Below are 26,721 nucleotides of genomic sequence, written 5' to 3'. Positions count from 1 at the left end.
TTTATCTACCGGGAAATGTTTGGGGCTGTGCCCGCATGTCCCGGGTGCGTGGGTGGCTCGTGGGGAAGCAGTGCCCTCTGCTCCTTGGCCCTGCCTTCCTCCCTGCCCTGTGACCCTGCGGTGTCAGGTACAGCCTCTCAAGGTGCAAGGTCAAAAGTGGGGGGCCCTGGCTGTGGGATGCAGGGAGCTGTGCTCGCTTCCCTGGATTAGGGCCATGCAGGGTGGCTGAGCCTCCTTTTACGGCAGGATTCAGCACAGCGGGGCCCTGGCAGCCGTCCCCTGGGGTGAGTGGGGACACTGGTATTGTCCCTGTGCCGGCTCAGAGTGGTTTTTAGGAGGGTTGGTCTCCTGTGAGTGTCCCCACCCTGTCCTGGAGGATCTGGGGCTCAGTGCTGCTGGTTCCTGGGCACAGTGGTGGCCTAGATGGGTATCCTGCACAGTAACAGTAACCCCAGCCTGGGGGGCGGCACAGGGGGGTCCCTGACCCAGGGGTGATGAAGGGGAAGTCTGGTTTTAGATAATAGTGGAAATAGGGGACACAGCCTGGGGGTGGCACACAGGGGTTGCTGTCCTTAGTTGGCAGTAGCAATAGGGGGGCACAGCAGGGTCCCCATCAGCAGCAGGGGGGTGGCAGAGGTCCCTGCCCATAACCAAGCAGGGGTGGTGGGACAGAGGGGTCTCCAGCAGCAACTGGAGATGGCACAGTGGAGTGCCTGGGTGGCATGAGGGGGCCTTCCCGTGACAAGGGGTGACTCAGCTGTGTCCCTGGGCGGCGGCAGGGGGGGCACAGACGGGTCCCCATCACCAGAAAAGCATTGCAAACGTGTGATACAGTGGGGTCCCCAGCCTGGGATTGTCACCTTAGGGTCGCCAGAAGCGTGGGGCTTGTCTCCGGCGGGGGGCACGACCCCGGTGGGAGGGGGGGCGGTAGCCGGCGGGGGGAGCGGGCGGTGGCGGGGGCGGGCCGGGGCGGGGCATGGGGCCGGTCCTGCCCGGTGCCGCCCCGCCGGTCACGTAGCTCTGCGGCACCGCAGCCACATTTACCGCGGGGCCAGAGCGCGCAGCCCGCAGTCCGTACTCGTCGCCGCCGCCCGACACGGTACGGGGGAGCCGGGGGTCGGGGAGAGCCGAGGGGCCGGGGGGAGCTGCTCGGGGAACAGCCGGGGGATCCCGCCGGCGGGAGGCGGCAGCCCCCCGAACATCCCGGGTGTTTCCGTGCGGCATCCCGGGGGTCGGTCCGCGCTGGGGGGCTCCAGGGCAGAGAGACCCCCGGGCGTGGGGGTATTGGGGATTTGGGGGGACCGAAGATATTCCTCCTGCGCTGGCGGAGCTCGAGTTCCTACGGCGCCGGCCGGGGGATCGAGCGCCCCGGCTCCGGGGGGCATCACCGGCCCCGCGACGGCGCCAGCCCCGGGGTATCGCCATCCTTGGAGTGCCCCAAACTTTGGGTACCTCCATCCCCGGGTTGTGCCGCCCTGGGGCGGCTCCGTCCCCCATTCCCGGGCTGTTTCCGTCTCCCCGGTATCCCCACGCCCGTGTTATCGTCATCGCCCGCGTAACCTCCCCGCGGGTTATTCCCGAGTCTGGAGTATCTCCGTCTCCGGGGTACCCCAAAGTCCGGCTAACTCCAGACTCAGGTAGAGCCTCCCTGGGGTTTCCCTTTCCCCTTTTCCCGGAGTATTTCCGCCCCCCCGGCACCCCCATCCCCGGGCTGTTTCCGTTCCTCGCGGGGTACTCCCATCCCCAGGGCACCCCCATCCCGCTCCCCTCGTGTCCTGCGTGGGTCCCCGCGGAGCTGCGCTCCCTCAAGATGGCTGGGCTGGGGGCGGGCTGGCAGGCACGCAGCAAAATGGCTGGGAGCTGCCCGGCATCCTCCACGATCCCTGCCACGAGGCTTACACAACGTGCCCTGGCCGCTGGGGTCGCGCTGGCAGCCCCGTGGGGTCCCGGCTCCCCGCGGAAGGGGCTGTGCGTGGTTTCGGGGTGTCGCCGCGCTGGTGCGTGACTCAGTCCCCGTCCGCTCGCAGCCACCGCCACCATGACGCACCAACACCCCGCGCTGACGGCCGAGCAGAAGAAGGAGCTGTCGGACATCGCGCAGCGTATCGTGGCCCCGGGGAAGGGCATCCTGGCAGCCGATGAGTCCGTAGGTCAGTCTGGGGGGGAATCTGTCCCGCCACCCCTTTTCCCTGCTCCGGATGGAGGCTGACGAGGGTGCTGGGTGCCTGCAGGGAGCATGGCCAAGCGCCTCAACCAGATTGGGGTGGAAAACACGGAGGAGAATCGCCGGCTGTACCGCCAGATCCTCTTCAGCGCCGACAGCAGGGTGAAGAAATGCATCGGGGGCGTCATCTTCTTCCACGAAACCATGTACCAGAAGGCTGATGATGGCACCCCCTTCGTCCAGATGATCAAGGACAAGGGCATCGTTGTGGGCATCAAGGTATGGGGGGTGTCCTGGTGGGCTTGTGGGGTGCTCAGGGTGCTTGAGGGGTGCTGGTGAGGCTCAGCACCGCCCTCCTCTCATTCCACAGGTGGATAAGGGTGTTGTGCCTCTGGCTGGGACCGATGGCGAGACCACCACACAGGGTAGGTGCTGCAGGGGCTGTGGGGTGTGGAGCCAGGGGGTTTGGGGCTGGAGTGTTTGGGGCCATGGGGTTTGTGGCTGTGGGGCTGACGTGCTGCCCCCCAGGTCTGGATGGGCTGTGGGAGCGCTGTGCCCAGTACAAGAAGGACGGGGCAGACTTTGCCAAGTGGCGCTGCGTGCTGAAGATCAGCGAGCACACTCCCTCTGCTCTGGCCATCATGGAGAACGCCAACGTCCTGGCCCGCTATGCCAGCATCTGCCAGCAGGTATGTGCCTGCTGCCGTCCCCCCACAGGGTGGGCAGTGACGGGTAGGATGGTATTGACTTGTGTGGGCACACATCTGTGAGGCTCAGCACTGCGCCTGTGCAGTGCTGGTGATCCCTGGGGATCATCCCCAGCAGCTGCACATAACCCCTGTTGGGTAACACCTCACGTGGGTGGGCATGGGGCATTGCCCTGTGGCACGGGCATCACTCAAAGGGTCAGGTGTCAATCCATGGGGCCAGGCCTTGCTACAAACCTGCAGTACCTCACAAACCTGACATTACCCCATAGGGCCCAGAACTGACCCTCTATGCTTGGGCATCCCCCCATGGGGCTGGGCATCACTGCCAAGGGGGCCTTGAGCCTCGAGGCTGAGCATTGCTCTGCAGGTCTGAGCATTGTCCCACGTAGCCATGGGGCTGAGGGGTGCCCAGGGACATCACTGTGATGGCACCTGCTGCTGTGCTGTTTGCAGAACGGCATCGTGCCCATCGTGGAGCCGGAGATCCTGCCTGATGGTGACCACGATCTCAAGCGGTGCCAGTACGTGACGGAGAAGGTGAGTGGTGGGCTGGCAGCAGGGTGGGCACTGTGCTGTGCCATGCCATGCCATGCCAGGGAGACTCCATGCTGCCTGTCCTCCCCAGGTGCTGGCTGCTGTCTACAAGGCACTGAGTGACCACCACATCTACCTGGAGGGGACCCTGCTGAAGCCCAACATGGTGACCCCTGGGCACTCCTGCCCCACCAAGTACAGCCCGGAGGAGATTGCCATGGCCACTGTCACCGCTCTGCGCCGCACTGTGCCCCCAGCCGTGCCAGGTACCAGCCCTGGCATGTGGCAAAGACCAGGAGAGCGATCCCCTATGTCCCTTCCTGTGCCATAACCCTGCTCTCCACAGGTGTCACCTTCCTGTCTGGGGGTCAGAGTGAGGAGGAGGCTTCCATCAACCTCAATGCCATCAACACGTGCCCGCTGGTGCGGCCATGGGCCCTCACCTTCTCCTACGGGCGGGCGCTGCAGGCGTCAGCGCTCAGCGCCTGGCGCGGGCAGAAGGACAACGCCGAAGCTGCCACCGAGGAGTTTGTCAAGCGTGCAGAGGTGATGGGGGTGGCCCTCGTGGGAGGGCAGTGCCAAGGGCGGGGGAGGTGGGGACACTGTGTGCCCATGGGAGGGGAGGTGGCTGAGGACTATGTCCCACAGGCTGATATAAAACACCGAGGGCTGTGCCCTGTAGGATGCCAAGGACCATGGTCCCCATGGAAGGGACACAGTTCTCTCTCTGGAGGGACATTGAGAGCTGTGTTCCCATAAGGGAATGAGGGGTGCCAAGGGCCTCATCCCCAGGCTCTGCTCCCCAGGTGTCCCATGAGCTTGGGGACCCTGAAGGCTGTGTCCCCAGTGACTTGGGGACCTCGAGTGACACCCCAAGCATAACCACTGACCTTTCCTTCCTCTGCAGGTGAACGGGCTGGCAGCGCTGGGCAAGTACGAGGGCAGCGGGGACAACTCGGGGGCCGCCGGGCAGTCCCTCTATGTGGCCAACCACGCGTACTGAGCCCCGGCCGGGCACCCCACCGGCCCTGGCCCCCGCCCCGGCCCCTCCCCGCCACCGCTCACACCCCGCTTCCACCCCAGCCGCCCAGGGGAGCCGCCACGCGGGGAGGGGAATGGGAGCGCGCCCCGCGGCATGTCCGCAGATGGAATGGGGGGTCCGGCTCAGCCGGGCTCTGGGGGGAGCCACCCGGGTGCCCCTTTGGCCGGGGGCTCCGGCCGGGCCGTGAGGGGAGGAGGGCAGGCCGCGTGGGGGGCAGGAGGGGAGGCCTGGGGGTGCCCCTGCCCTGCCGTAGCTTTGCAGTCCTGGTCGCTGCCGCCCTTGGGGCGCCTGTGTTGTGTTCGCCGTGTGCACCCCGTGTACCAAATAGCCTAACAACGAATAAATGGTAGAGACAGCGCTGTGCCGCCTCTTTTCTCGCACCCCGGAGCTCTTGTTCCCCCCCCCCTCCCTCTCGCTCCGGGCATCACCGGCAGCGTGTTGTGCTCACTTACGCAATGAGCTGTGCTGGGTCTCAGCCCGCCCGCACTCATCGTGAGGCTCCATGAGCTTGGCAGGGGGTGGGTGGGCTCCGTCTACGGGCGATGGGGCGGGTGAGGAGCTCCTGTCCGCTCTCTTCGTGTCCCCCGCCCGATCCCGGTACCCGGCGCTGCTCCAGTGCCCACGGGAGGCAACGCCACATGTCCCTCCGCGGCACTCGTAGAGGGCAAAGCTCGCCGCCTCACGGCTGATACGTGCTCTGATTGGTTCTGCTGCCCGCCCGTCTGTGCCGCCGCGCGGCGCTCGCCGCGCCCATTGGATGCTTTAGGTATTCTGAGCTCTGATTGGCTGGGCTGGCGCAGGGCACGCCCCCGCGCCTGGGCCAGGAAGTGAAGATGGTGGCGGCGGCGGCGATGGCGGCGGATGAGGCAGGTACTGGTGGGCGCGGATGCTCGGTGTTTGTTCGCTGTCTCCCGGCTCCCCGACCCCGCTCTCCGAGGAGCCGGGCCGGTGCTGAGCGCTGTCCCCACAGAGCGGGCGCGGGGCCGGCGCGCCGCCCTGTCCTTCGCGACCATCGCCGTGGTGCTGGGACTGCCGCTGTGGTGGAAAACCACCGAGACGTACCGGGCTGCCCTGCCCTACGCGGACATCGATGGGCTCAGCCAGCAGCCGGTGAGCGCCGGGCCGACCGGGGGGCGGCGGCTCTGGGGGCTCGGGAGGCCGGGCTGACGCTGGCCTTGTGCAGGTTCAGCTGGTGGTGCCCATGGCCGTGGTGTTCGCCCCGGGATCGGTACCCGGGGACCTGCCGAGGCCGCTGCCCTTCAGGGACGTGCAGGAGATGGAGATTTCCGTGAACCGTGAGAGACTCCCTTGTCTGTCCCTGCCCCGTCTGCTCCTCATGGGTGGCCTTGTCCTTTTGTGGGGGTCCCAACCTGCCCGTGGCTTCACTCCCCGAGCCCCATTCATCAGCATCACCCTGCCCTGAGCTGGCAGTGCAAGGAGCAGGGGTGGGACAATGAGGTCCCAGGGTGCTGCAGGGAAGGGACAGCTCCATTGCGTGGGGATGGGGATGATGGAGCCCTCGGAGGGTGGGATATGTCTGGCTGGTGTGGGGCTGTCTCACTGCCAGTGTAGTGCTACATGCCATAATGGTTCATCCCACTGGCACCCAAAGGACCTCGTGCTGTGTATCCCCCTGGGGTTGTCCCTTGTCCCTGTGAGCACCAGGCTCCTGTGGGGGCCTGGGATCAGCAGGTTCACTCAGTTTTCTGCCCTGCAGTGAGAACCAGCGTCACGTCCCGCTATGAGATGCGCTATCGCAGCACCACGGCTCAGGAAGAGGCAGCACTGGCTGCAGCCACTGCACGAGGTACTGGAGCAGGGAGTTGCTGGGGAGCTCCTTTTCCTGAGGCTGGCACAGCAGAGAACACACTTTGCTTTGTGTCAGAGCGAGACAGGGATTGGAGTGAAATTCCCAACCCTGCCAGTGCTTCCATCTTCTCCAGAGGCTGACGCTGCTCTGTACCCGCTGCAGGACACCACCCTGGGCTCTCTGACCATGTACGTGGTCCCTGAAACCTCCTCTCTCCTGCCTCAGGTAGGGAGCAGCACCCTGTGTGTGTGACCGTGTTCACAGGGGTCTGAGGATGAAGGAAGAGATGAGGATCTGACTCCATGTTTCAGAAGGCTTGATTTATTATTCTATGATATATATTATATTAAAACTATACTAAAAGAATAGAAGAAAGGATTTCCTCAGAAGTTTAGCTAAGAATAAAATAAGAAAGAATGATAACAAAGGCTTGTGGCTCAGGCTCTCTGTTCAAGCCAGCTCACTGTGATTGGCCATTAATTAGAAACAACCAACATGGGCCAATCGCAGATGCACCTGTTGCATTCCACAGCAGCAGATAACCATTGTTTACATTTTGTTCCTGAGGCCTGTCAGCTTCTCAGGAGGAGAAACCTTAAGGAAAGGGTTTTTCATAAAAGATGTCTGTGACACCTTTGCGTGCTTCACCCCTGGGAGGTGGCACGTGTCACAGGTGGCTGTCACAGGTGGCACCGTGCTGCTCTCAGGGCTCTGCTCCCATCCCCAGGGCATCAACGTCTACGTGGGGAAGCACCGCAGCGCCCTGCTGAGGGCTGGGAGTGGTCTGGCCGCCCTGCAGGCCCGGCTGAGGGAGGTGACACAGCTGATGTCCTTCACTGCCACCTCCATCGCCGCCGCCCTCTCGGACCGCGTGCCCGACGGGCAGCTGGGCCCCGACGCACGGCGCAACCTGAAATCCAGCCTGGGTACGGATCCATCCCTGCTCCCTGGGCTGGGACACCCTCTGCTCCTGGGGAAGGTGTTCCCAGGCCTCAGGAAACCCTCTGCTCCTGGGGAAGGTGTTCCCAGGCCTCAGGAAACCCTCTGCTCCTGGGGAAGGTGTTCCCAGGCCTCAGGAAACCCTCTGCTCCTGGGGAAGGTGCTCCCAGGCCTCAGGAAACCCTCTGCTCCTGGGGAAGGTGTTCCCAGGCTTCAGGAAACCTGCTCCTGGGGAAGATGCCATTCCTGCTCTTTTTATGGCATCCCTTTATGGTTTCTGGGCTACCAGACCCCTTTGCCTGTAGCAGTTGTTTTGTTCTGTTGGTGTCACTGCACACTGGGCTGGCCCAGGGAGGAGGGGACAGGCCCTGCTGCTCTTGGGAGCTCTGTCACAGCCTCGATGGCTCACAGGCTGTGGGTCCTTGCAGGGTATGAGATCACCTTCAGCCTGCTGAACCCTGACCCCAAGTCTCACACGGTGGACTGGGACATCGAGGGGGCTGTGAACCGCTTTGTGAAGCCCGTCCTGGACAAACTGAGCTTGGTGGCCAACTTTTCTGTGGATTCACAGGTGAGGGCTGGGGGAGGTGGTGGGGAAAGCCCAGCCCTGACCTCCCTGGGGTGCACTTCTCTGCCAGTGTGTCCCTTGTGTGCCTGCAGATCCTGTACTACGCTGTCCTAGGGGTGACACCACGCTATGACAAGGAGTCCTCCAGCTTCCTGCTGAGTGCTCACAGCCTCCCACACGTCATCAACCCCGTGGAGGCCCGGCTGGGTGAGCACTGTGCTCGTGGCTCACTGGGATCTGTCTCAGGGCTCCCTTTCCCCCCAGCTGTGAAGGAGGAGCTGGGCTGTGGGCTGCTCTTGCTGTCCCTGCCAGCCACAAGAGTTCTGTAACTCTGTCCCACTGCAGGCTCCAGTGCTGCCTCACTCTATCCCGTGCTGAACTTCCTGCTCTATGTGCCAGAGCGCTCCCACTCCCCTCTGTACATCCAGGACAAGGATGGAGCCCCAGTGAGCACCAACGCCTTCCACAGCCCTCGCTGGGGTGGCATCATGGTATGGGAACCACGGGGGTGCTGGGACAAGGTGGTGGCTCCCCTTTCCCAGCTGTTGGCCCTGAGGCCCTGGCTATGTCTCATTAACATGCATTCCCACAGGTTTACAACGTTGAAGCCCCTGCTTCCCCCCAAGCCTCTCTGCCTGTGCCTGTGGATGTGGACATGGCCCGAGTGATGGAGGTTTTCCTGGCCCAGCTCCGGTGAGGATGTGCTCTTCCCTCCCCAGGCCTCTGTGGAAATCAGTGGGGTCAGAACAGGCTGTACTCAGACAGCTTGTTCACTCCTCCCTCTGTGGGCTCTGAGGATGGCTCTCTGTGGCCTTCGAGGTGCTGGCTACTGGCCATCACTGCTCTGTGGCCAGGAATGCTGGCAACATCTCCCATTTGCTCAGATAGGAAGCTTGGCTTATCATGCCACACATCCAGGAGACAATTAAGCAGGGAAGAAGAGCAGGGAGCTCATGGGAATGAAGCCCTTCTGATGTGGGCCGGGGCCATCCCTTCTACTCCCAGGTTACTCTTTGGGCTGTCTCGGGAAGAGGTGCCCCCCGAGTTCCTGCTGGAAAGCCCAGGGAATGAGGGGCTGGCAGACTGGGAGCTGGATCACCTGCTGTGGGCCCACACCGTGGAGAACATCGCCACCGTGTCCACCACGCTGACCTCGCTGGCCCAGCTCCTGGACAAGATCGGGAACATCGTCATCAAGGATGATGTTGCCTCTGAGGTAGGGCTGGGGAGCAGAGCGGGCTGAGTGTCCCTGTTGCCCTCCCTGGCCAGGACTGACCCTTGGTGTTGTTCCCACACAGGTGTACCGGGCAGTGGCCTCGGTGCAGAGCGCTGTGACCGAGCTGTCCCTGGGCCACCTGCTCGCAGCTTTCCAGGCCAGCAAGGAGGCTGTCACCTGCTCAGAGAGGGCTTTCTTTGACCCATCTCTCCTCCACCTCCTCTACTTCCCTGATGATCAGAAATTTGCCATCTACATCCCTCTCTTCCTGCCCATGGCTGTCCCAATTCTCCTGTCCCTGGCCAAGATTGTCCGGGAGACCAGGCTGCGGAAGAAGGAGCCCACCAAGATGGACTGAGCGATGCTGCCCTGCCTTGGGGCTGTCCCCACCCTGTGGGGGCTGTTGTCAAAGACTCATGGCCCAGAAAGGCGCCCCAGGGTCCAGGCCTGGCTGCTTGCCTTGGGTGTGCCAGGGCCTGGATCCAGGAGTGGGAAGAGAAGCTGCTTTGGGAAGTGGGAAAAGGTCTCAATTTGGGTGCTGAGCCCTCCTGCACCCAAAGAGAGGGGAGGGAGGGTGCTGCCTTTGTGCACCCCCGGCTTGGTGCTGTGTTCAGAAGAAGCTGCTGTGTAAATAAAGAACCCCCTGTTCTCTGGGGGGGCTGATGTGGGGCTGTGTGACTCCTTTAACCTGTTGGGGGGTACCTACTGCCCTGCCTTCCCTTAGCTCAGCTTTCCTATCCCCACTCCACTGCTTTATGGGTCTGGCACCTATCTTATGGGTATTTAGCCAAAAATACTTGGTTGGGGAGGGGGGGGGGTAGTTCCTGGGGTCCACCCCGTCCCTCCGGGCCAGATGTGGGGTGTGTCCCCACCTCACCTGGGGGGCTGATCCCCATGGCGGGGGGTTCTCAGGAGGGGACACCCCATTCTCCTGCAGCAGACAGGGTTTGCCCTGAGCCCCTGGGAGCAGCGGGGAGGGAAACCTTTGCTTTCCTTGCTGGCCCGTTCCTCCGCCTTCCCGCGGCGCCGGGCGGTGCTGGCGGCCGGGGGCGGGCCGGGGGCGGTGATGGCGATGCCCCTCCCGGTGCGGCGGCGCGCAGCGGGGCCGGGGCCGCTCACACCGGCGGCGGCGGCGGGGCCATGAAGGTGAAGAAGAGCGGCGGGGCTGGGGGGGCGGCGGCGGCCAGGACCGAGGAGGAGCTGGGCCGAAAGGCGCTCATCGGGCCCGACGATGTGCTGGGGCTGCAGCGGGTCACCAGCGGTGCGTGCCGGGGATGGCGCGGCGGGAGGATGGGGACGGCGTTCCCGGGGGGAGAAAAGGGCAGCCGGTTCTCCTCTCTAAACCGGGGGGAAAAGAGGAGCTGTTTGCCCTTTCAAACCCAGAGGGAAAAGGGAAAGCGGTGCCCCCTTCCCTGGGGACAAGAAGTGGGGATGCAGCAGGGCAGGGGACGGAGCCCGCAGAGGGATGTGCCACCCCGGGGGCTGGGGACCAGCGGGAGAGCAGGGGTTCTGCCTTCTCTTCTTGAGTGCAGCCCCCCAGCTCTGCTCACAGGTCGGTGTTGGGATGCTCCTCGCTGTTCTCCCCATCACCCCATTCCCTGTGTCTGCTCCCACGGCAATGGGACGGGCTGAATCCCTGGCCACAGCATGGGGGGACTCCAGAGCAGCCCCCAACCCATTTTCCCCCTCTCCAGAATAGCACCCGAGGTCTTGAGGGCATTTTGGAGGCGGTGGGTGGGAGTGTGTGCCTGGAGGGGCTGTTGTGCTTGGCAGAAGAGCTCGGGACAGCAGCACACAGGGCTGGGGAAAGGCCAGGGCAGGGGGGAATGGCTTCACACTGATAGAGAGCAGGTTTAGATTAGATATTAGGGAGAAATTCCTTCCTGGGAGAGTGGTGGGGCCCTGGCCCAGAGAAGCTGCTCTATCCCTGGAAGTGTTCAAGATGAGCTTGGATGGGGCTTGGAGCAGCCTGGGCTGGTGGAAGGTGTCCCTGCCCCTGGCAGGGGGTTGGAACCAGATGGTCTTTAAGGTTCCTTCCAACCCAAACCATTCCATGGCACTGCCTCAGGCCAATGATGCCCAGGGACAATCTGCCCCGGTGTCCCAAAAAGTCCTTTTTCCATCTCCCAGGACCTTTGGGTTGTCTCTCTGGGCTGTCAGGGCTGAGGGACTGCCCGGGGGGCTGGCTGTGCTCTCTATTCCTCTCAGCACTCTACCCTCCAAGCCAGCTCAGTGTCGCTGGCCGGGGCTGTGAGGAGCCCTGGAGAGGAAGGATGCGGTGTGGGTGCTGCTGCGTGCAGGCAGCCCCGTGGGGCTCTGTGTGAGCAGGAAGGGAGGAGCAGAGGCCAGCAGGGACTCGTGTCAGCCCTCAGGAAGGGCTCACAGAGGCTCCTCTGAGAGGGGCTGCTGTTGCTGGGGACCTTTGGGTGCCCTTCTGCGAGCTCTGCTGGTGCAGCTGCGTGATTCAGTGCCCAGAAATTCCCTGCCTGTGGCAGGGAGAGCACGCAGCAGGCACTGGAGCATCCTGCCAGCATCCTCAGCTGGATGGTGGATCCCAGTCATGGCTGTGTGAAGCTCTGTGTGCTCATTTCATGGCAGCTCCGTGTCCCTGCCCTCGCCAGGGCTGTCTGGAGGGGACAGGGCCACCCCACATCCTTTCTGTCACCTCGTGTGGCATCAGTGGGGATGGATGTTGGTCTTGGTAAGCTCCTGCCTTCCCAGGGATTGCTAAGCTGGTGAGCCAGGCTTGGAGCAGAGCTGGTTGTTGTCTGCCTCTTCCAGCCCTGGGTCAGAATGCTCTGGAGCACAGGGAGGATGTGAAATGCATGAAAATGTTGTGTTCTCCTCCTGCTGTGAGACTTGCTGGTACCAGGGTCAGAGCCAGGCACTGTGATGATGTCCCAGGCTTACCTTGGGAAGTGCTTCCTGTCCTGCTGGATGTGTGGGAGCCAGGAAATGCTCCCCACACCTGAAACCCTCGGTCACTTTGGGGGTACAGGTAAACAGTACACCCACGTTGAGCATATTGTATTTTATCACTCAGGAACACTTTGCAACTCCCTTCTCAAGCTCAGGTTTTTTGTCCTGGTGGGTTTAACAGAAAGCAAAGAATATTTTTCAGATTTTTAACACCTAATGATTATTTGGGGCATTCTATGGCCTTTGCTCATTTCGACACCTTTAAAAACAGATGGCCAGAAATAGCAATGTGAAACTGTTCCACTCTTCTGCTTCAGGTAGGGGAGGAGGAAGGACCAGGCTGTGGGAGGGGAGTTCACAGCTGCCCCAGCCTTTTGGACGTGCTGGGTGTCAGGGCAGACACCACACCCTGTTGCAGCAATTCTGTCTTTGACAGGTTGGAGGTGAAGGAGGAGTCGGTGGTGGGGCTGCAGCAGAAATGTCCTGGTGCCCTGGCTGCCCTTTGTTGTTCCAGAGAGAGGATAATCCATCCTTATCCAAACTCCTGGGCCAGTAGCACTTCAGCTCACACATTGAGCTGTGTCCTGCCTGGGACCTGGGGAGGGCTGGCTGTGCTTTAGGGTTGCTTCATCATCCAGAGCCCAGCAGGGCTTGGTACCACAGGAAAAGTGTGTTCTGGGAATGCTCACACCAGGAGCAGCCTTCCAGGTCTCCAGGGAGAGGTGGAATTCTGGCTGTAGCACAGAATGGTTTGGGTTGGAGGGGACCTTAAAACCCACCTCGTTCCAAGTGCCTCACCAAGAACCTTCCACTAGATGAGGCTGCTCCAAGCCTCACCCAACCTTTCCTTGAACGCTTCCAGGGATGGGGCAGCCACAGCTTCTCTACCCAACCCCTGGCATTGCCTCAGCAGCCTGACAGGGAAGAATTCCTCCCTAATCGTCCTTCCATCAGGCAGCACAGCTGGACTTTGCTCTCCCAGTGGGTGCAGCTGACCCAGTGTGAGCTGGCAGGGTGGCGAGGCAGGATGTGGCTCTGTGGGCAGCCGCAGGAGCCAGCTGGGCTCTGCTCTTAATGTGCTTCTAATAAGCTTAACTGGGGAGTTGTGTGAACTGCCCTGCACATTCTGTGTCCTCCCAGTGTTAAATTCCCCATCAGCTTTTGTGCCCACAACGTTTCTGGGCACGCTGGGTCCAGCCTGGTGGATCTGGGATGCTGCTCTGGGATATCTGGGCCTCCTGGGCAGGCTGGGTCTGGCTCTGCTCCAGCTGGATCAGGTGTAAGGCTGGAGAACCATTTCCTCTGCAATTAGTGAGATTTGTCACTGGCTCACACAACTGTGGTTGGGAAAAGCGGAAAAAGCTCATGACGTGATTAATTTAAGATTAGCAAAGGAGTGGGGCAGAGCTCAGTTCAAATTGCAATTAATTACTGAGGCAGCCAGAGCATCAGAGGAGTCAGATGTGTAACAAAAGACAAGCTCCAGCCTCTGAGGCTGCCCTGCTTATCACCTAAACACTTTGCCTGGAATACCAGATCAAATCTTACATTTTAAGTTTTATTCTAACACTGATTTTATTTTAGGAAACCAAGGGGTTAAATAATTGATTACATGCTTGGAAAGAGTTTCAAAACAAACCCTAAAAATAAGGAGCACACACGTAATCATTTCTGAAAGTAATCTCTTCCTTGAGCTGTCACTTGGGATTTCTCTGAGACTTCTCTAGGCAGCTTTAGCTAAAGGCCAGCTTGGCACAGGGCTGCCTCAGTGGGTTAGGCAGGCCAGACCCTTCTTGAGGGACTTCCATACCAGTCCCCTGCAGTCAATTAAAGAAAAACCCAAATAAACCATTTCCCTGTCCCCTGCCTCAGCAGTTCAAGTTCTGTAATGCTAAACCATACAGGATCCATGTTGAAATCAGTTTCCAAATCCATGGGGTTTTGATAGGCAAGGAGAGAGGGAGGCACTAACAGGAATGTGAGGCAGATGTGCACGGATCCATCTTCAAAGCTGCTCCTGGACCATGACTTCCCTCCCCAATTAATGGGGAGAATTTATTTTGTGAGGAGCTGTGTGTGTCTGTGAGGTTAATAAATCCCTGCCCTGCCCTGTCCAGGGCTGTGATGTGTGGCTGTGTTTTGATGTGCTGGTTTCTTGTTGCAGAGCTGTGCCAAGCTGCTCTCCCCACGACCCTTCCCTCAGCATCCCACACAGGCTCTGAGCTTTTCCAGGGCTCTGTGTTTCCCCAAGTCTCACAGCACAACAGGAGCTGTTAGGATTCCCAGGGGCAGCACACACAGTGTGTGTGGTGTGGGGATTCCTCCTTCTCCCAGGGTTGTGGGTTTGGGCCATCCCTGGTGGAAGTGGGAAAGGTAAGAAGAACTCAGCCTGAGGGTCTGGGCAGAGCTTGGCTTTGGCTCAGCCCAAAAATAGCTGATTTAGTTGATGTTGTGCACGTGGTTTCAGACTTTGAATGCAATCAGCGTGAGAAGGGGGCAGGAAAAAGTGTTTGGGTGCCTTGGAAATGGGGGAAGAGCAGTTCCATCCGCAGGCTGCAGGGCTGTGATCAAATTAATTGTGAGAGGGTGAAGTCTGGAAAGCTCTAGCTAAAATTAAAAAAAAAAAAAAAAAAAAAAGAAAAAAGAAAAAAGAAAAAAAGAGATGAGCAGGCTGCCACAAAAAATCAGAGCCTGGTGAGCTGTGGGGTGGGACTTGGCAACCGAGGGGCTCTGGGGACCTTGGGGAGTGCCTCCTGCCCTAAATCCCTCTGCTTCCTTGACAGTAAATGTGCTGCTGTGGAAAAACCCCCGTGGGATCCTTGTGGTGCAGGATTGTCCCTCTGGGGCCCTGCAGCAGCCTAATTCCAGTGCTGGGTCAGAGGGCAGCTGCTCCCTCCCTGTGCAATGCCCTGCTCTCTGGTTCCCCAAACCCCATGGTTTGGGCTGGAGGGATTTATTTTACAGGAGCAGATCCTGTTTCCTGGCTGGCTTGGTGTCACAGGGCTGAGGCAGAGGGCAGGGAAATGGTTTATTTTTTCCTTTAACTGAACCCAAGCTGTCTGGGCAGGTGTATCAATAGCACCTGGAGCTTGCCCTGCCTTGCCCTCAGGTCCTGCTCTATGTCCTGCGTCACTGCTCGGCCTCTTCGCGGGGTCTGGGCTATTTTTGCTTCCTCCTGAGACTCTTCAATCTGATAATCTCCTAATCTCCAGCTCCTGGCAATTCCTCTGCAGTTGTCTTGGCTTTATACCTGGCTTATGTCTTGGGAGTTGCCTTCAAAATAGCTCCTGACCTTGTTGGTTAATGCATGTTAGGAAATAGGCCTGCGTAACTCTAGGAGCCTTCTCATCCATCCCCTGAATTGTTGTTGTTGTCTGTGTTGGGGAGAGAAATTCCTGTTACAAGTCACTGCTGTTGCCTCAGTCTCTTGTACAGCATCCTCCTGATTTACACCCATTTCCAGAACCAAATTTTCAGTTTTTTCTTACCCTGGGTGCACTCTGCTTTCCTTAGCGGGCTCTTAAGGCCTTAAAATAGGAGCTGCCCCATCTGAGATTAGACTCTGATGAGCACAGAAATATCCCTGGTGTCTGTGAGAGGGGACACGTGCTTCCTGCTGATTGCAGAGATGGAGAAGGGATCTTGAAAAGGAGCACAACAAAGAGTCTGAATCCTATAGCCCATGAGCTTGTGGTAAAATGGGCCTGGTGGGGTGGTTGCAAAGGAAATTTGGAAATACAGCATTGAATTTTAGCTTTCTGTCATGAGGAGCAAACCTGATCTCGTGTATTTAAATGACAGGGAGAGGTCCAGAGGACAGAGTGCCTTTGTTTGCTTTCCTGTGTTATTTAGCTCTGCATTATCCCTCACCTTTTGTGCTCCTCTGTAACACCAGCTGCTAAAACACACACCCGGAGTTCTGCACCAGGGTTCAGGATGTGCCAGTGCTCACAGGCAGTGCCTGCTGGCATTGCTCTGCTGGTTTGTTTTGTGATTTTGGTTGGGTTTGGGAGCACAGGAAGGTTTCCTGGGTAAAAACTGTCTCTTCCCTGGATTAGGCAGTGGAAGTACCACCTCAGAACTGTACCAGGGGAAGGAGCACCTGCTGATTCTGAGAGCAAAGCTTGAGGCCACTGAACTGTTTGGGGTCACTTTGGAATCACTTTTTGCTACAAAGGGAATTGGAGAATTTGTGAAGGAATTAATTGAGCTGGATTCAGGAAGCCAATCACATCTGCTGCTTTCTCAGACCACCACAGTGGTGATGGTTGTGATCCAAACTCTTCACAACTTGTGATAGGTCTTAAGATAGAAATTGTCTCTAAAAGTGGGCAGTTGCAGATCTTTGGGCATCATGATCCAGAGGTTCTGGGAAAGAAGCAGGAGAGGCACCACCAGGAATGGTGATGTGGATGAGAAGTGGCTGCTAATACCAGCTGAATTGTTTTGGGGAAGAGTTTGGGGTTGTAGTCTGGGATATGACAATTCCCTGGGCTTTAGGAAAGGGTAGGAAGCACTCCTCTTTTGTGACCTTTTTTTACACTACTAAATGTGGGTTCTTAAGGATAAAAACCAATCTGATGGGTTTTCCATGGCAGTGCTGCTGTGTCCATGCCTTCATCCCTAAATCAGGTGAGTACTGAAGGCTCAGGGACACACCGTGATGGTTCGGTTATTAACAGAGAAACAGCACAACCCGCTTCAGGGGAAGTGGAAGAAACAAGAAAATACTGTATCCTGAGAGATCAACCCACCATTGTTAGTTTCTCTGTAACAATCCTCTCCGTGGAGGTTTGATCTCTGAAATAACCAGGGCTGCTGCCTCCCTTCCCCAAATCCTGGCGACGCTGAATTAGGATAAGGGAGGCAGATGAGACATTTCGGTGAGTCACGGAAGTGTGGGCAACTGGGCCCTACAGTAATTTAAAAATAAGTGTGTATGGGATGAGATTAGCAAATCTGACAGTGCTCAGCTAAGCAGAAGGATCTGCCAATTGCAAGCAGCCCATTCCCAATAAGCCCTTCCAGTGCAGCCTCAGGCTCCTGTTACGTGTGGGGGGAAAAAACCAGCACGTGGCTACTTTGATTGATTTTTGAGCAGGAACGGCAGAAACAAATGTAGTACAGACTGAGAGGAACATATATGCAATACAGAGTGAGAGGAATATATATTCCTCTGGTTTTTCTTTTCTTTTTTTTTTTCTTTTCTTTCTAGGAGACTGGGCACTGCCAAAGGAGGAAAAAAAACCCATTTCATTGCAGTATTCTGGCAGCTGATCTTGCCGGATGACATCCAGTTGTATATTGGCATGCTGATTAAAAAAAAAAACCCATAACCCAACCAAAAAGAAGGGTTTAAAATATTATCAGGGCAAAAAGAGCTGGAAAATAGCAGCATAAGGGTGCAGGCATCAATGAGCAGGAGCCTGGTGGGGATTCTACCCGGGGTTTACTCCTCTTTGGAGGCTCTGCTTGGCTCTGCTCTGCTCCAGATGAGTCATGGACACTGTTACTGCAGCAACGCTGCTGCCAAGGAGGGGGATAAAGCTGTTGCCATGGTGCTGGATGGGCAGGAATTCTGCAGGAGTAGAAACACTTAATAATTAACTTGCAGACAAACGCGGCGCTTCAGATTCGCCAGCGTGCTCCAGGGAAGGTGTCCTGGGCTCCTGGGTGACTCTGCCTGTTGCCAACAGCCTTCCCAGGGAACAGCCAGCGGCCATGGGCCCGGGGAGGGGAAGCTGGGCTGTGGGAAGCTGTGCCTGCTTCCATCAGTTTGTGTTTTGCATGCTGGTGCTCGGGAAGTTGTGGGGCGGGTTGGGAATTGGGGTGGCTGATGTGTCAGAGCCCAAAATCGCAGTGTAATTGCAGGACATCTCCCTGAGGAATGCTAAACATCAGGGCCTAGGGCGAGGGATGGGTTTAAATTCCTGTCCTGTCATCGTGGCTACTGTTAAAGGCGCTAAAGGAGGATTTTTTGTACAGTTCTTGGGATATTTGAACTAACACAGGCTTGTGTTTTCTTGTGGCAGTAAAAACGTTGAGTGCTTGTGTCGGTTTTCCTTGTGCTGTGTTGATAGGGAAGGGAAAATCCCTGCCAAATGCCAGGGATGCTTTGAGCACTGTCCTCTGCCTGAACACCCATTTATAGAATTGTAGAAACTCAGAGTGTTTTGGCTTAAGAAGGACCTTAAAGATCATCCACTTCCATCCCCTCTGCCATGCAGGGACACCTCCCACTTGACCAGGTTGCTCCAAGCCCCATCCAGCCCCGCCTTGAGCACTTCCAGGGATGGGGCATCTACAAATTCTCTGGCATTCTTTTGACTATTCACCATATGGGGTTGTTGGAGAGCAGTAAAACCGGCCAGGGATAGCATTTAACACCTCTGCTCCTTGTACTGAGCTTATTTGGACAGTTCTCCAAGTTATGGAGGTTTGGAAGGAATAAAAGGCTTCTAGGAAAGTGGTGGTGCCGGGTGTTTGTGCCCAGGAGCTCAGAAGTCTCTCACAGTGGTCTTGGATTTCTTAGAGCTGTGCTGAAGTTGGGTTGGCATGGGCAGGTCTGAGCTCTGAGCACTTGTAATTTGTTTTTTTGAATTCAGGGACTGAGCCTCAGGTGGATGGATTTGTTGGAGTTTCAGAAATAGGAAAGCAGACAGAAATAAGTGATTAGCTCAGATTAACAGCAGGAATTAGTAGCTGAGAAAGTGTTTTGAATTAGAATGTTAAAGTGTTATTTTCCCCTTGAAACCTCCAGAACCAGTCTCCTACATCAAGCAAATGTGCAGTTGTTTGAAAGCTGACCTGGCTTGTCTGCACAGAGCATTTCTTTAGATTTGTCAGGGTAAAGTGAGTTATTTGAGCTGCATTCAATCTGTGCTGTGTGTGCTCCTTCCCCAGGGAGGAGGAGGATGATTCCTGTGCCAGGAGCTGGCTCAGGGCACAGCAAGGCTGAAGGCCAAAACTGGGGGGGATTTTAGTGGTGGAATCCTCATCCCTGGAAGTGTTCAAAAGGCCTGTGGATGTGGCTCTTGGGACATGGTTTAGTGGTGAACACAGAAGTGCAGGGTGAAAGGTTGGACTTGATGATCTTAGGGGGCTTTTCCAACCTTAACCTGGAATCCTGTGATTCCATCTTTGACTTCCTCTCAAAGATCCTCACAGCAGGGAAGGGCTCTGCTCCCTGTTTTCCTGACACAGGGAAAGGCTTCACCATAATTTTAGTGCTGAGGAAAACAAGGCCTGGTGTGGTGTGGTGAGGCCACCCTTTGTGTGCAGAGGGCTGGAGCAGGGAGGTGGCTCAGGGGAGGACACTCCTGTTCCAGTTAAGTGCAGCCAGCTTAGCTCCCAAAGCTGCTTAGCCCTCGCATTCTGCCACAGGGCAGTTTTTAAAACAGGCAAAGCCTCTTAACCCTGGAAAGGCTGGGATTTGATGGAGGTGCTGACTAGTCTGGGAGGAAATGGGTGCAGGAGTTGCTGGCACAGAGTTGGAAAAAGGTGATGACCTCTGAGTGTTGGGGGAGAGAATTCTTTCCCCTGTCCTGTCTGAGCAGGGCAGTGTGAGCCACCAGAACTGAGATGTCTTCAGGGACATCAGTTTTGAATTAAAACAGGCAGTGGTGGAGATGCATTTGGGGCTCTCACTGCTGGTGTGGCCTCCAAAGAGCAGCCAGAAATTCCTGGTATTTCAGGGAAGCCTTCATTTAAATTTGCTTCCCCCCTGCAGATTATTTGTGCACTCCTGAGGAAAATGTTTACAAGATAGACTTCACCAGGTTCAAAATCCGGGACATGGAATCTGGCACAGTCTTGTTTGAAATCACCAAGCCAGCAGCTTCAGGTGAGTGCACACACAAAATAAGGTTTCCATGAACAAATGCTTTCTTTTGCCTTTCCCGACTCCTTTAACTCCATACATTTCCCAAAAGTAGCAGAATCTGTCCACTGCAGGAGGGCTGGAGCCCCACCTTACAACAGGAATGTTTTTCAGGTGTCTCTTTGCACTAACAGGGTGAGCAGAGCTGGCTGCTGCTGTGCTCTTCCTGGTGCCATCTGTGATGGGAAGGGACAGATGGATGTTGTAAACAGGAGCAGAGGAGGAGGAGGAGATCACTGGGTGGTTTTTTCTTGGCTGTTATTCAGCTTGTGCCCCCTGCACATAGTTTAGCTGTTAGTTTAACATCTCTCACTGAGGTGTCAGGAAAATGGTATTTCCAAAGGGGCAAAACTGCCAACAGGCAAATGAAACAAACTGAACATTCGCCTTTTATTTTTGGTTTGATTAATTTTTAGGTGTTACTTGTAAGCATCCAAGTGTTGCCTGTTGCCAGTGGTGATAAAAACCCAGGGCAGCTGTTCTGTTCCTGGCCAAGCACTTTTAACCCTTCCCCACCTCCCTGCAGGTGAGAGGAAGTTTTCTGTAGCTTATAGGTAGCAAACCAAGCAGGCTAAGGAGAAATAGCTTGTCCAGAGTCACTCTGCAGTCCTGATGTGAGGAAAAGAAATCTTCTGGATTTCTATTCCTCATCCTCCAGTAGATGAGGAATAGGAATCCAGGAGATAAGAAATAACTCAGACAAAAGGGCCATCTCTCAGCATTCCACCTCTGAGTGACCAGGGGTGGACGCCTCAGGACAGAAGTGTGAGCTCAGCACCAGAGCGATTCCCTGGCTTGGGTGGCTCAAGAACCCCACCACAAGTGTTTCCCCTGAGTTTGTGGCTCTCAGGCAGCTCTGACAGAGCTTTCCTTGTGCTTTTGCAGAGCGGGAGCACAATGACAGGAAGGACGTGGACCCCAACGCCGGACGCTTCGTGCGCTATCAGTTCACGCCCGCCTTCCTCAGACTGCGGCAAGTGGGAGCCACGTGAGTTACCCCCCTGCTCCTTGGCCTGGCACAGAAAACAGCTGAAATCTTGGGGAAAAAAACCCCTCTTTTCCATGTTCATACTGCCAGGAAGGTGATTGAACAGGGGGCTTTTTCATTTATTATGAGGCTCTCCAAATCTCTGTCGCTTTAGGTTTCAGCCCGGTGCTGAAGGGATTGGTGCTAAAAGAGGAAAAATAAAGTGGGAAGGGTCTGGGGAGATCTTAGAGCAACTTCCAGTGCCTGAAGGGACTCCAAGAGAGCTGGAGAGGGACTTTTGGAAAGGATCTGGAGTGACAGGACAAAGAAAAATGGCTCCTAGTGCCAGAGGGCAGGGATGGGTGGGATATTGGGAAGGAATCGTTCCCTGTGGGTGCTGAAGCCCTGGCACAGGGTGCCCAGTGAAGCTGTGGCTGTTCCATCCCTGGAGATGCCCAAGGCCAGGTTGGATGGAGCTTGGAGCACCCTGGGGTAGAGGAAGGTGTCCCTGCCCATGGCAGCTTTAAGGTGTTTATCTAATGCTGTGGTGTGTCCCTGCAGAACGCTTTAAGTAAAAGAGGAAACAATAATTTGATTAGTGCTGTTGCTTTATATTTTTGGCTTTTTTTTTTTTTTCAGAGCTCTCTTCTGCCTTGCAGGAATATTGCAGATCTTACTGAAGCATGAAAGCTCATGTCAGTTTTACCCTTGTTTTTCAGGGTGGAATTCACAGTAGGGGACAAACCCATTAATAATTTCCGTATGATCGAGCGGCACTACTTCCGTGACCAGCTGCTGAAAAGTTTTGATTTTGAATTTGGCTTCTGCATCCCCAGCAGTAAAAATACTTGTGAGCACATCTATGAATTTCCCCAGCTCTCGGAGGATCTCAGTAAGTTCTTTGTTGTAAATTTTCATTTCTGGGTTGTCACACCACGATGTTCATGGTGTTTTGGGGGAGCCCTTTCTTAAATGCTGTCTCTAGAGAGTGGGTGGGGTGGAATAATTCATCCTTTTATATTTGTGTTAACACTGATTTTGTTTTCTAGTAGGATGTATCTCATCACACACCAGGCACTTGCTTGGGTTTATTTATTTATTTTTTTTAATTCATAAAAGAGAAGCTTTGGTATCAGGGAGAAAAAAGATAATTGTGTTATAAAACAAGGAAAAAAATAAGATTAAAAAGACATTCAATAAATGGATAACTTAAATGTTATGATCTGTTTTAATGTTTGATGTGCTATATTGTGAGCTTGAGAGGTTTTAGTATGAACATAACTTTTATTTCCTCTCCTCTCTCCCAAGACACAATAGCACAAGCACTAAATCTCTGTGATTTTCCTCTTTACAACCCCTAATTGTGTGTGTCAGCACTAATATTGCAGTCTGTGGAAAATACAGTGAGACTGTGCTGTCAGGCCAGAACAAATTTACTTTGTGTTTGCTGTTTTATCAGTGGTTTTAAAAACAAAACAAAAAGAACCCCAACCCAAAATATAATGGATTCTTATTCTGAGGTCCCGTTTATATGGTGCCATAATATATTGGGATTATGAACATTTTTAATCCCTGAAATTGTTCAAAGAATGTGTGGATATGGCACAAGGGTTTAGTGAATTCATGTTGGATTTTAAGGCCTCTGAGGGCTTTTCCAACATAAAAACTCCATAATTATGCTTGAATTATTTAAAAGACACCAACAAGGAGTGGTTTTGGGCAATTCCCATTTGGGTTTTGGTTTTTCTTCTGATTTTGCAGCTGCTTGGGGATGCTTGAGCCCAGCATTGGGGAGTGTCCCTAATTCAGGGTCTCCTCCAGCCAGGTCTCATAAACTCTTGGAGATCTATTTCACACCCAAGATAGCTCAGCTACCCTTAGAAAGCATTAAATCAGCAGGATGGCTTCTGTGGTAACAGTGTTGGAAACAAAAAAGTTTTAATAAAAGGCAAAATAACAAAATCCTTTATAGAGAAAAACCGAGCCAGGTGCAGGAGGTCCTTTACCCCTGGTAAAACACCTCACAAAAGCCATTGGTTTCTTTGTTCTCTTCTTTTCCAGTAAATTGCTCGGGTGGGACTTTTAGGCTCCTGTCCAAGTTTGAGGTGAAATCTTCCAGGTCCTATGAGGTGTCTTTGCACCTGATTGAGGAGAGAAACTTCTGGGCTCTTTTCCTTTTTGAGGAGACAAAGGACAGTTTTGTCACTCCATGAACAGGGAGCACATTCCTATATATCCCTGTTAATTGTGTTTTTTGGGTTAAATTGGGTTAATCTGGTTTAATTTTGGGTTTAATTGGGTTAATTGGGTTTCTTCCCCCCCCTCACAGTTCGAGAGATGATCCTGCACCCCTACGAGACACAGTCGGACAGTTTCTACTTTGTAGACAACAAGCTGGTGATGCACAACAAGGCAGATTATTCATACAGTGGAGGACCTTGAGCCTGGGCTGGATGGCTTCCTCTTCTTCCTCCCCTTCCCTCTGGAAGTCGTCAGGGATCCCAACACCTCCAGCTCCTGCAGTGTCACCTGGACAAGGATCCACCCACCAAGGACTCTTTGCCACAGTAGGAGTTTCATGACATCTCTCTTGAGCTCTGAAGCAGACCCGGTTCTTCAGAAGTTTTTGAGCTAAAAATGATCTTTGGATACCACTTCCCTAAGTTCTTTTAAGTGTCTGCTTTGAAAATGGCCTTGTGGGACCTGAGGGGTTTTGCCCTGATTCTGTGAATTTATGTTCTTGCCCTTGAGTATCTTTTAGGATTGCTTTCCCAAAGAATGTAATCAGAGAAAACCATGGGAGTGGATGGATGCAAAGGCAGAGGTTTGGGTGGTTGTTTCTCTTTGTGGATGCTTCAAAGGCCAATTTAACTTGTCCAGCCTGTTGAAAATATCGAGCAAAACATCTCACAAAGGCAAGTTTCATCTTTAGACTGGCTCTCTCCATGAGTGTTTCATCCTTTAGTTTCAGTCCTTCTGGGTAATGTTCTGTTTAACCTTGGCAACACCTAAACCTGCAATGAAGAGCAATAGTTCAGTGACAGAGCTGTGTTAATTGGGTGTTTTTACATTTACATTCCTTTTACATTTCAGATGAAGGTAAAATGGCATTGTGGGTCTATGAACCTCCCTAAGTACATTCCATTGATTTCAGTTTTTTTTTCAGAAAAATCAGTAAAAACAGAAGGATTTTAGCTTTATTTAACATTTTTGCTTTATTTAACATTCAGCCTTTTCATGCCACACATTTCCCATTTCTATTTTTTGCATCTCTGCTCGATACCAAGATAAGGACTTCAGTACTGTTTGTTAGAGCAACATTTTAATTGTCTAGGGCAGCTGGGTGGTGTGAAATTTCCAATTTTCTATGTGTATCTGTATTTAGAGGAGGTTAAGACAGCATTTCCCCTTTTGTTAAAAACATTTCTCATCAGATAATAATACAGGTGAAGCTAAATCTAATAATCTACAACTTTAACACACAGCAAAACATTTAGCAAGAGTTCTCTCTTCTCTTCTGGAAGAAGTTTAACACCAATTTAGCCCAAGAAACAGCAACACCAAGAATAAACAGGGGTGACCTGTTGTCATGAAACCCTTACTCTGAAAGTCAGTTCACTGATACTTAAAAAATTAAAAAAAAGAAAAAAAAACCAACAAAAAATAAAAGACAGTTGCAGTCTGTAGATATTTCTATAAATACTTGATGTCTCCATGTCTAATTCTGTGAGTTGAAGTGGAACATTCTATGTTAGCCTCAGATAGGTGTAATAATTGTAATAATTTTTATAAAAATACCATTTCCAGTCGTGATGAGCATCTCTGTAGTCGCAGCCTGTGTCAGACAGGACAAACAATTCCAAGTGTAGCCTCAGGCCAGGGAGGTTTTTGTGCTCTCGTTGGGGTTGTGGTCACTTTTCAGTGTGTCACCATTTGTGTTTGGCTTGGCTTTTTTGGCTGCTGAGAGAGGAGGCAGTTTAAAAAAAAAAATAAAACCCAGTGATTTTAGGTTACAGCACAGTTTTTATTAAGCTTGGTAGCTACAAAAGTGTGTCAAGTTCACTGATTTTACACAAGGAGTATCTTGTAGTGATTCTTATCACAGTGAGACTTGTATTTATCACTATTTTTTGTCTCTAGTGTATTAAATCATACAAATAGCCTACAGCTGACTGATCAGTTTGAGAGATACAAAGGATTTCCTCATTATTTGTGCAGTACTTTGAGCAACTGACCATTAATTTTATAGCAGAGTGATTACTAAAGATGGAAATAGGTTCAAAAATGTTTTCATTCCTCCCCCAATTTATTTTTTTTATCAGGGCTGTTAAATCATATATCCAATGACATTTTGCAAGTTTTAAGTATTTCTGAGCTTTGTTTCAATTTGCAGGAGAAAAAAAAGCTAATTTAAAGACAAAATAGAATGAATATTTATAATTACCACCCTGTACAGGGTTTTTTGGGGGGGTTATTTTTCACCTGCTGTTCATAACAGCCACTTCAGTGACTATAAGATTTTAAAAAAACTTTTAGGAATTGAATTTGCCCAGAATTGCCAGTCATCTATTTAATATGTTGTGATGAGATCAGTTGTACTTTGGTGTAAACTCTTGGGTCATTTGATGGAGTTTCCTCTGAAATAGTTATGTTCTGCTCCTTTTTAATGCTATCTCCTTTTAAGACTTATTTAAAAAATAGTAATTCCATAAAATATTACTGTAATCAAGGGAAATTTGAGTGGGAGACATGCCCCTTATAAAAGAACCAAGAGAAAGTCACTGTGCTCCAAGGAGTGCAGAGTGTGGATGGAATTTCTGACATTTTTCTAGTGTTTTTGAGGTTAAGCACAGGAGGATGAATTATCAGCTGCTCCTCTCTGAGATCTTTTATAATTCAGATTATATATGTAATAATCCCAGTCTCACAGAAAATTTACTGTGAATCATATGGGAGCTATTACACTGAGTGAGTTTGTCACCTAAGTATTATTAGGAATATTTTAAGCCAGAAATAAAGATTGGACATTTTCAATAAAATAAATTTCAGCCAATTTTAGCTTTTCAGTTGAGATAATTTTACTCTTATTAAAAATCCCCAGAGTTTGCCACAAGCAACAAATTCTGATTCCTAAACCAAGACAAACAACAGAACTTTCTGTGGGAAGTGCAATGAAGGTGCTTTTCTCTGTCCCACTGAAGCAGTTATCACTGTTATCTCTCTGTTTCACTTGGGAATTATTTGTTAGCATTTCCTCAAGGCCTTCCACATCCACAATCTTTGCAAACACGTGGGAATCACTGTCCAGGAGAGAGATTTTGTTCCTTTCCCACCTGCCCATGCAGCGGCATCACGTGTGGTGTTGATATGAGGCACATAAACAGCACTAAAAGTTTTTTCTTCAAAAGATTTGGCTGTAGAGTTGCTGTTTTCATGCCACTTCTCTCCTTGTTTTGCTTAAAAACCACCTTCAGAATTTAGTGTTAAAGACCAAGCTTTGTGCAGCACCCAATAATTTCAACTTCCTTCTGAGAGGGAGCTGAGTGTGCAGCTCAGTTGTTTGCAGATCATTTTTTTCCCTTTAATTGGCAGCTGGTTCTTATTGTAAACCAGTTGAGAATGAAGTCTTAGCAGCATTGTTCACAGAAGAATTTGTTAATCTTCTTGACTAGCTATTATTTTGTATTTTAACTTTCATCATTACTGGGTTTACTTTGGAAGTTCATTGCGAAATCCCCAAATATTGGCTCTGGGAAAAAAGGAATTGTTGTATTTTCTTCCTTGATCTCATTTTAAATATGACTTTAATTAGCACTGCAGCTTTGTTTTAACAAGCCAGCCTGGCAGTTTGGGATCTGAATTTCTGAAAGTGAAAGAAAACATCCAAGAGCTAACCAAGATTATCTGCTAATAATGCCCTATGTTTCCTGTCATAAAACAGGATTAAGTGTGTGCTTTACACAGTGACTTAAT

At 53.2% G+C, this 26,721-nt stretch overlaps 3 protein-coding genes across 3 annotated transcripts; all 3 read left to right on the top strand.

Moving 5' to 3' along the window:
• The first annotated feature begins 989 nt into the window (after nucleotides 1–989).
• ALDOC (aldolase, fructose-bisphosphate C) lies at nucleotides 990–4,807 on the top strand. The gene is made up of 9 exons (XM_054287151.1): nucleotides 990–1,099; nucleotides 2,028–2,150; nucleotides 2,232–2,443; nucleotides 2,535–2,589; nucleotides 2,693–2,853; nucleotides 3,328–3,411; nucleotides 3,500–3,674; nucleotides 3,755–3,954; nucleotides 4,316–4,807. Exons 2-9 carry the CDS (start codon nucleotides 2,039–2,041, stop codon nucleotides 4,409–4,411), a joined length of 1,095 nt encoding a protein of 364 aa, XP_054143126.1. The 5' UTR covers nucleotides 990–1,099; nucleotides 2,028–2,038; the 3' UTR covers nucleotides 4,412–4,807.
• Nucleotides 4,808–5,271: 464 nt separating this feature from the next.
• Nucleotides 5,272–9,635, top strand: PIGS (phosphatidylinositol glycan anchor biosynthesis class S). Its single transcript, XM_054287197.1, has 12 exons — nucleotides 5,272–5,320; nucleotides 5,421–5,560; nucleotides 5,634–5,745; nucleotides 6,168–6,257; nucleotides 6,394–6,485; nucleotides 6,988–7,186; nucleotides 7,628–7,770; nucleotides 7,860–7,974; nucleotides 8,113–8,258; nucleotides 8,360–8,460; nucleotides 8,773–8,983; nucleotides 9,066–9,635. Exons 1-12 carry the CDS (start codon nucleotides 5,284–5,286, stop codon nucleotides 9,339–9,341), a joined length of 1,662 nt encoding a protein of 553 aa, XP_054143172.1. The 5' UTR covers nucleotides 5,272–5,283; the 3' UTR covers nucleotides 9,342–9,635.
• A 488-nt stretch (nucleotides 9,636–10,123) lies between these two features.
• On the top strand, nucleotides 10,124–25,346 carry UNC119 (unc-119 lipid binding chaperone). The gene is made up of 5 exons (XM_054287283.1): nucleotides 10,124–10,244; nucleotides 19,632–19,745; nucleotides 20,667–20,769; nucleotides 21,468–21,640; nucleotides 23,078–25,346. Exons 1-5 carry the CDS (start codon nucleotides 10,124–10,126, stop codon nucleotides 23,188–23,190), a joined length of 624 nt encoding a protein of 207 aa, XP_054143258.1. The 3' UTR covers nucleotides 23,191–25,346.
• The last annotated feature ends 1,375 nt before the right edge of the window (nucleotides 25,347–26,721 follow it).

Source organism: Melozone crissalis, unplaced genomic scaffold, assembly GCF_028551555.1.
Source record: "Melozone crissalis strain CALT ecotype California unplaced genomic scaffold, PUWL_Pcris_2 ptg000057l_1, whole genome shotgun sequence".
NCBI classification, from domain to species: Eukaryota; Metazoa; Chordata; class Aves; order Passeriformes; family Passerellidae; genus Melozone; species Melozone crissalis.
Note: the sequence above shows the minus strand (reverse complement) of the source record. Positions and strands in the feature narration are given on the sequence as shown.

Bases quoted from the DNA above. Each gene is read 5' to 3' on its own strand.
- ALDOC (XM_054287151.1), top strand. From the start codon at position 2,039: ATGACGCACCAACACCCCGCGCTGACGGCCGAGCAGAAGAAGGAGCTG. The intron at 2,444-2,534 runs GTATGGGGGGTG...CTCATTCCACAG, and splicing joins GCATCGTTGTGGGCATCAAG to GTGGATAAGGGTGTTGTGCC. The intron at 2,590-2,692 runs GTAGGTGCTGCA...GCTGCCCCCCAG, and splicing joins TGGCGAGACCACCACACAGG to GTCTGGATGGGCTGTGGGAG.
- PIGS (XM_054287197.1), top strand. From the start codon at position 5,284: ATGGTGGCGGCGGCGGCGATGGCGGCGGATGAGGCAG. The intron at 5,746-6,167 runs GTGAGAGACTCC...TCTGCCCTGCAG, and splicing joins GATGGAGATTTCCGTGAACC to TGAGAACCAGCGTCACGTCC. The intron at 7,187-7,627 runs GTACGGATCCAT...GGGTCCTTGCAG, and splicing joins CAACCTGAAATCCAGCCTGG to GGTATGAGATCACCTTCAGC.
- UNC119 (XM_054287283.1), top strand. From the start codon at position 10,124: ATGAAGGTGAAGAAGAGCGGCGGGGCTGGGGGGGCGGCGGCGGCCAGG. The intron at 10,245-19,631 runs GTGCGTGCCGGG...TCCCCCCTGCAG, and splicing joins GCTGCAGCGGGTCACCAGCG to ATTATTTGTGCACTCCTGAG. The intron at 21,641-23,077 runs GTAAGTTCTTTG...CCCCCCTCACAG, and splicing joins CCAGCTCTCGGAGGATCTCA to TTCGAGAGATGATCCTGCAC.